The sequence below is a fragment of the Toxorhynchites rutilus genome, chromosome 2 (assembly GCF_029784135.1).
Source record: "Toxorhynchites rutilus septentrionalis strain SRP chromosome 2, ASM2978413v1, whole genome shotgun sequence".
Taxonomy (NCBI): domain Eukaryota; kingdom Metazoa; phylum Arthropoda; class Insecta; order Diptera; family Culicidae; genus Toxorhynchites; species Toxorhynchites rutilus.
In genome coordinates this window covers 251,672,414-251,681,061 of record NC_073745.1, presented here as the reverse complement: position 1 = coordinate 251,681,061, position 8,648 = coordinate 251,672,414, and the positions used below count along the sequence as shown (strand labels likewise).

General features: G+C 40.2%; 1 protein-coding gene across 2 annotated transcripts; it reads left to right on the top strand.

Moving 5' to 3' along the window:
- Positions 1-2,137: 2,137 nt before the first annotated feature.
- Positions 2,138-7,951, top strand: LOC129770968 (uncharacterized). Of its 2 annotated transcripts, none has more exons than XM_055774179.1 (4): positions 2,138-3,156; positions 6,119-6,181; positions 6,249-6,349; positions 6,497-7,951. In XM_055774179.1, exons 1-4 carry the CDS (start codon positions 2,287-2,289, stop codon positions 7,458-7,460), a joined length of 1,998 nt encoding a protein of 665 aa, XP_055630154.1. In that variant the 5' UTR covers positions 2,138-2,286; the 3' UTR covers positions 7,461-7,951. The 2 variants fall into 2 exon arrangements, with proteins under 2 accessions (XP_055630154.1, XP_055630152.1); XM_055774177.1 differs by having other exon boundaries at positions 6,246-6,349; positions 6,497-7,949.
- Positions 7,952-8,648: the final 697 nt, after the last annotated feature.

The window sequence follows — 8,648 nt, the reverse complement described above, 5'->3', positions numbered from 1 at the left end:
GAATTAACCACTGGTGGGCTTCCAGTATCGAGGAAAATGTGGAAATAACTAATCGTTACTGAAAATAATCTGCCAGTTCCTCTGGGAATTTTCAAAATATATTCATGTGAAAGAGTTTAATTGAATGTTTTCTATCCATGTAACACTGTGACCAAATACATTTGGTTTTGTGGTTTTTCAATCAATCGCAATCAACAGGATAGCTTCTGAAGATTATTCTTCCCCATCAGTAGGATATTTCCGTATCCAATATTGGATGCATAAAACCTTGTGCCTCCAACGTAACGCTCTCGTTTTCGAAGTTCTCCAAATATTCATTCATTCAGAATGAATTCAGATTCAACTTCATACAAATGATCTCTATATCAACGAGAGTCCTACGTCACCCTTGCGGTTATACCATAGATATAACCCACTTCCTGTTTTTGTTGATTTTTAGAGCAAAAACAAAAGCATAATTTTTAGGATATGTACTTTTCTACACTTCGTTTCATAACTATAGAACCACTCAATTTTTTTTAGCTTATAGAGATGTTAAAGAGATCGGTCGAAATGATAGTAATGTACGCAATAACTATCTTTTTGTTCTGTAGGAGCCTTGAACCACTGCGACCATTAGTTTGATCTATAGTAGTGCAGTGACTGTCTTCGTTTATAAAACAAACTTTATTTAATGTTTCCAAAACATTGTTTTGGAAACATTAAAAAAGAACCAAAGTATTGGTGTTTCATAACTATAGAACCAGATGTTACTCCTCATTTAACATTATTACTCCTTTATAAAATTAATGAAGACAGATTTGTTTCCCCTGTTGGATGTGAACCAGTAGAGTACAGAATAGGATGAAATAATAGTAATAATAATAATAATAAAGAAACATGAGGAACATGCCATGAAAACTATAGACCAATCAGATGGAAGGAAAATATGTGCCAGGGTATAAAAACTCGAGCCATTCCGCGCAGCCAGCAGTCGTTGCTCCGCTCCCGTGTTAATCGATCGCTTTTTTAGTGAGCTCGTGATTTTTAATACAGTTAGTTTTGTTGTTGTGTGCGTGGTGCGTTGCATTCGGCAAGTGCATTTACCCTCGATATGGGAAAACAACGCTCTAATAAAGAGCAACCAAACACTGCGAAGAGGACTCGCTCTCAGGCAGAACTAAGTGATGAACAGTCTGAAGAAGCACAACAGCTGCTTGCAAATAATAAATTTGCGGCGCTTCCAGTGGAAGATGGCGGAGTTATAACCAAAAAAGAAAAGATGCCACCGTTTTATACAAAAGGTTTTCCGGGCAAATTCCGCGAGGAAATTAAATTGCTCATCTCTAAGGGCCTTCAACTTAAATACAGCCTGTGTATAAATGGTCATAAAATAATGGTTCCGGGATTGAACCATTACAGGGCAGTTCAGGAATATCGGAAAATAAAAGGGGTGGAATATTTCACTCATGACATAGTGGCAAACAAACCATTCAAGGTTGTTCTTCGTGGACTGCCGGATTGGGAAACCAAAGAAGTGCAAGATGGTTTACCCGACCATAACCTGAAAGTGATTGCAGTACATAAAATAAATAGACGGAATAAAAACATCACATATCGCGATCAGCTGTATCTTATCCATCTCGAACGAGGATCCATCAACATGGCTGGGTTGAATGAAATCAGATACGTAGAACATATGGCCATTAAATGGGATCGATACAATCCCGTTCATCGCGATGTTACTCAGTGTACGAACTGTCTGAACTTCGGGCATGGTGCCAAGAACTGCTTCATTAAAAGTAGATGCAACTTATGAAGCGGTAATCATCACACGAGTGCATGTATGAAGGAGGATGCCACCACGAAATGCATACACTGTGGCGAAGAACACTCATCTACTAGCCGTGTTTGCCCTAAGCGGGCAGAGTTCACAGAGAAACGGAAAAAAATATCGATGAATAATAACTCTATTCGGAGAAGTTCACACATCCACCATACGGTTCCACAGCAAACTAATACACGGAGACCCATTCCTGTTCTTGAGCCTCTTCCGCAACAAAAAGGTCACTCTATCAAACCGAATTCCAAATACGCCGGATCTGTCGACATCGCGCGCCCCTCCTCCTGGAATAATGAGCTTTGCTCAGGTAGTAGCTGGCGCTACTCTATCAACAGCAGCAGATTCAGAGGATCTGTATACCGGCTAGCAAATGAGCGCCCTTTTTCTCGAATTTTCGCGTCAGTTTCGTGCCTGTAAAACCAAACAGGACCAAATCACCACGATGATGAATTTCCTGTACCAGTATGGCCAACCATCCAGCCAATCTTAAAATCATTACGTGGAACGCCTGCTCGCTTGCAGCAAAACAGATGGAGCTCGCAGAGTTCCTTAGAAACTATAAGATCGACATCGCAACTATCATCGAATCTCACCTTAAACCCAACATCAACTTCCACCTACCTGACCATACTATTGTTCGACTGGATCGTTCCACATCACGAGGGGGTGGTGTCGCTGTAGCAGTGAGACGAGGTCTGAAGTTCCTTTCATTAAGAAGCTTCAACCTCAAAATTATTGAGGCTATCGGCATCGAACTTATAACAACAACAGGGCCAATCAACATCATTGCAGCGTACTGCCCCTACCAAGTGAAGGAAGGAGACGACTCCAGTCTGCTGTTATGCAGAGACCTCATCGCACTTAGCCGGAATCGTGGCAAATTTATCCTAGCTAGAGATTTGAATGCCAAACATGAAGCCTGGGGGAATCTTCGACGAAACATGAATGGCAGAGTTCTCTTTAGTGATCTTCCTTGCGGGCACTACAACATCCTGTGCTCCGAGGAGGCAACATACTTTTCTCCGGCTGGGGTTCCATCAACTCTTGACATTTTTGTCACAAATTTGACCAACGTCCAGCAGCCAACGGTGGTGCACGAGCTAAGTAGTGACCACTACCCGGTAATGATAGTTCTTGGTGAAGAGGTGGGGACCAGGAGGTTGCAGCGCAAGAATTACCATCGAGTCAACTGGCCAGTTTTCCATCAACTGGTCGACGCTGGCGTGATTTTTGACCATTCGCTGCATACCAAGGAAGACATTGATAGTGCGCTGAGTGGCGTAGAAGAGGCACTGTGTGTAGCTCGGGAGCAGCATGTCCAACCAGTTCCGTGTGTAAGTAGCTTTCTCGAAATTGATGATCTAACCAAACAACTTATCAGATTGCGAAACATCTATCGAAGGCAGTTTCGGCGAACTCGCCTTTTAGAAAAGAAGTTGGCGGCGAATATGCTTTCCAGAGTGGTCCAAGCCAGAATCTTGGATCTCAAAAACAATTTTTTTTCTCAAAAATTGAACCAGCTCCCATCCCGTTCCCGTCCCTTCTGGAAACTGTCAAAAATACTAAAAAACAAACCCAAACCTATCCCTTCTTTAACTCCCTATGCTCCTGGTCCTGATCTTTCAATAACTCCTGCTGAGAAAGCTAATGCGTTGGGCCATCACTTTTGTAATTCACACAGCCTTGGACAAGCTATGCTCAGTCCCCGGGAGGCTGATGTTGCGGAAGCTGTGGATAACCGCTGAAGAGGTTGAGGCTAAAATTAAAGCCTCGAAAAATATGAAGGCCCCGGCTTTGATAATATCTTCAACCTGGATGATTTTGAAATCTGTGATGAGGAAACATTCCGATTTGCAGAAACGCAAACGAGTACAGAGTTCACGCTGCTTGTATCTGATTTGCTATGCGATTTCCACAGGCTCCATGGTTTGAAGTCTGTATTAGGGAAACATTTCAATTTCCAGATACGCAAGCGAGTACAAAAGTGCCCGCTGCTTGCATCTATTTTGCAATGCTGATTTCCCCTGACTCCATGGTTTTGATGTCTGTGTTAGGGAATTATCCATCCATTTCAGCGATCGTACCTCAATCATCGCAATCATAACTGAGTGGATTTCCGAGCGGCACCCGCTTATATACCGATTTCAATAGTCTGTTTTGAAAGTAATTTTAGGGCTTTTGAAACAAATTTTGGATCAAAAAGTAACAAGCATATAACGCGTAGACATTTTATCTATCGAATGAAGTGTTTATCATACAATTTTATTCAGTTGTTTAGGAGCTATCGAAGTTCAAAATCTCGTTCTTCGGCGTAACGCTTTGGTTTTCGAAACTTCGAACTTACACCCCAGTATAGAAATGAAAGACGTAGTCCTACGTCAAATTGAAAAAAATATAGGCCTTATCACGAACGTCACTTGTTCGTGAAAAGGAAATTAAGTATAATCTGTTGATTTAGGATATTTTTGAAGAATTACATCGTTTCATAATGATTTGGTGGCCCTGAAAAGGGCCGTTTTGTTTGATTGTTGAATATTGTTTGTTCACTTCACCAGTGTTTACTGAGTGATGACGACAGGAGGATGCTAAATAGTCATTGGATGGTGCGTATCAGATAAAAGATGTCGAAGTGGAATGAGATATGGTGAAAACCGTCCTCTGTGACTCTAGACGAGATGCCTTTTGTGTTATGTATGGATGAAATAAAAAAAAACTCACCAATGTAATTAAGATAGTTACCAATACCGAACAAAATTATCGATTTTTCTCATCAGTAAAAACATGTTACCTTAATATAGAGAAAACATATTTGAAATGGGAAAGGTAATTTTCATTTAGAATTTTTACTTTCTGAGTGTTAATTCAGCCCAATACGAATTTTAATTGGACTAAAAACACGTAATACTATATGTAGAGCATACGGGAAATCACTTGTTCTAATATTTTTTCACTTTTCCTATTTTTCTCGCTGTATAAACTTTCCCTGGGTGAAAATGGACACAACAACACAGACTGCTTAAACCTAACGACCCGTTCCCGAGTGGGAACACACCTTGGTTTTCATTTATGGAAATTGAAACAAATCGTTTCATATATCAAGTCATTTTTAACATAACTGCTACCATATACAATTTTACACTTACACTTGTGCTAAATTTTTCACAATACATGATCGGTCATTGATGTTAAACTTCACGAACCAACCAACATTAAAGATCCAAATTTAAACTTTATTTGATTTTACTTGAAATATAAAAATGCCCCCGACTTGCATATATTTACAATGCCGATTTCCCCTGGGCATCTTGGTTTCAATGTCTCTGTTTGGGAACACATTTCGGTGGGAGCAAAAACTCCTCCTACTTTCATTTATTTGCAATGCCGATTTCCCCCAGGCAGCTTGGTTTTGATGTCTCTGTTAGGGAACCGCCGCATGTGTCGTCAATTTCGACCTATCAGAAGTGGGTATTTCCGTTAGGATAGGGGTTGAGATTTTTCAATTGTTCGATAGTTATTTTTGTTACTTATATGATTTTCTTTAATATAAAAAATTGTTATCAAGTGCCGAAATCCATCATGAAATGACTGAGCAATAAGCGTTTGAAATTGGAGAACTTTCACGATGTGCTCGATTTTCGATTTTAAATTTGTACCCCAATATGTTCCCGAAAGACGTAATCCTACGTCAAAAAACTATTCTTGATGAAATAAGCAACCTGCCATTGTTTACAACCAAGGCGCCTAGAAGTAGATCCTAAGGTGGGCCAATGTGTAAAAACCACTCTACAGCTATCTTGGAAATCTACTGTGTTTTGTTTGTAAACAAAACACAATACGCTTGTGCCCAAGCTCGCTCGTGATCAGTCTGTCTCTTTCACGCTTTAAGTAAATAATTCCCCTTCTGCTTTCTTCCGTACTGTTTTCATATACCGCTCCTCTAACCAACTTAGTGAAGAAACGGCCTCACCTAGTACCATAGACCCGTCTTGGTTTACAACAAGGCGCCTAGAAGAATATCCTAAGGTGAAGCCGTTTCGTCACTAAGTTGGTTAGGGGAGCGGTATATGAAAATAGTACGGAAGAAAGCAGAAGGGGAATTATGTGCCTGTAGCGTGAAAGAGACAGACTGATCACGAGCAAGCTTCGGCACTAGCGTATTGTGTTTTGATAAAACAAACAAAACACAGTAGACTTCCAAGATGGCTGAAGGGTGGATTTAGCCAGTTGTCCCACCTTAGGATATACTTCTAGGCGCCTTGGTTTACAAATTAACCGAGAAATTTGAACGGTCTTCAGATTCGTCGAGATAAATTATTCAAAACCTGTCAAAACAAGATGAGCCTGCCAGTAGTATCACCGGTAGGTATTTCGTGCTCTTTATTTTCATTTTAATAACATTAACTTACTACTTTACATCCAACAGCAGAAGCAAATAAAATTTGCTGGTCCAAGACCACGAAATTCTCTGGAAAGTATCCGTTCGAAGCCCCTCCCAAAAAAAACAGGCTATGCCCCATGCCAACAAAGGTAACATATTTATTGTTTTGATGGGTTGTTACACTTAGCTCTTGTCCACTTTTAAGAATTCCCATGCGATCAGACTTTTAAATTTTCAAACGAAAAATTCTGTGATCCGATTATCTACGTCAACAATGAATAAATTTTTACTTTTAGCCTTTCCGACGACAGCTACTTATGTGCGCAACACAAAACAATCGACTGTGGAGAACCGATTTGTTCCCAATCAACAGTTGAAGAAGATACAATTTCAGAGAATGGCAATGATGTAAATACCGATTATACGAACCATGATGAAGACGCTAGCCAAAATGATCAAACAGAGTCTTTTGAACAAAGCCTCACACAGGAATCGTTTTTCAATATTTCACGCATTCCAAAGGATGAGCCCGAAAATCAGACTGTCCCCAGTCTTAAGATTGATGTTAAAATTTCAATGGTTGCAATGGTTTTGATAACCATTGCCATCTTTTTTTCCCGAATTCTGACAATGCCTAGCGAACGTCCCCACCAACAAACTCTTCCGAAACAAAAGCATTGTGACAATTTTTTGAAACTCGGATCCAAATATCCGGTGGCAGACCTGATGGTTTGGAAAACATTAAATATAAGCGTAAATCGAGCATTTTACCGTGATCCTGGCGAGTCAACCACATTCATCTTTCTCCATAATTCGTCGGCCATTGAAGATTCATTCTTGGAGGATATCATTCGTGTAACATCAGAGTGCAACGGGGGCCGCCAACCAATTCGTCTCAACAGCGCCGATTTTATCAACACAGGAATAGCCCAGAATCATACCGCCTTTCTTGAGCAACACAAAAAGCTACTGGAAGAAAACGGAATTTTGGTGGTACAAAACCTGGACCAAATTCCACCGCGTGATGCGAAAGTGTTCTTCACGATTTGCGACTCATACGAGCCTTTAGTGCAGGAAACCATAATTTTCTTCACACTAGACGTTTCGCATCAACCGGAGTACGCCACTAATTCGCAACGCAGCGCAACCGAAATAGCGGAAAAGATTTTGAAAAAAATGTGGCAAAATGAACTGAACGAAAATATGCTTATTCCCCTGTTGACCCGACTGACAGACAATGTGTTTAAAATTGGTTTTTAATTTGTTTTTATAAATGAAATTATTGCATACGTTCGCTATCGTTGTCGTTTCAATCAAAATCCCAATTAAAAAAATAAAGTTCCGGATTTCACAAAACGATTCAAAAAAATAACAATTTTTAGCACTGCTAGAAAAATTATAACAAAAAATTGACCCAGAACAAACCGTAACATTTTTTCTTCATAGTTTGCACCCCGAGGGGGTGTCAAAAATATAAGGTTTGGCCCCTTCTTGCAATGGTTATCTCTCTCGATGCCTAATTTGAGTAGAGAGATCAGACATATCACTGTTTTATGTGCGATTCACATAGCACGTTACGGAGAAGAACGTCTACGTTCCGTCAACGACTCCACCAATTCACACACGCAGTCAATGCTTCCACCAGCACCGTCCCGTCAAATGCCAAACGAATGATTTATTTAATTTTATTCATGGTGTCGCCACCTACAACAATTTTAAATTGCAATGTCCTCTTTCAAATCAGCATGCCTAGAATCAGTTCTAAATTTTGAAAAATTCAATGAGAATCATTGAATTCAATTATTTAAATGCTTAAACCCCGTAGTCCGAACCTCATGCAACAATAATAATAAATAGAATAATTCTTTCAACTAGTCGCGAATGATTTTCACTCCGAAATTTGGAGCTAAGAGATATGTTGGCATGAAAAGTACAGTAAGTTGCTTATAAAGCGATATGCTGAGGCACCACTCAGTGTCGCATTGGAGTCGTTTTTGACCAGTAATTGGACATTTGCGACTGGTGGCGACTTTCAATGTGGGGCCATAATTTGGGTCTCGAACTCAATGTTTACAAAAATGTCCAACTAGAGGTAAAAATGTCTAATTAAACGTGTTGCATCACAGATCTGTTCAATTAGCCTAATGTCGATGTAGATGTAAATTACTGTACAACCAAATCAAAACAAAAGCCGAGACACAAAGCCCAGACAAAAACCAAACGAGCCGTCCGTCTCCGTCAATTAAGTGCGATTCACATACAACATACACGTCACGTTCACGTCCCGTCACGTCACGATACGTCAATGATTCTACCATGCAATTCTCATGAAAACATTCACATACACCAGCAACGTAACGACCCGTCAGCATACGTTCAACGAAAACGACCGGCAGGGTTTGTAGAAAAGAATAATTGACGGAGACGGACGGCTCATTTGGTTTTTGT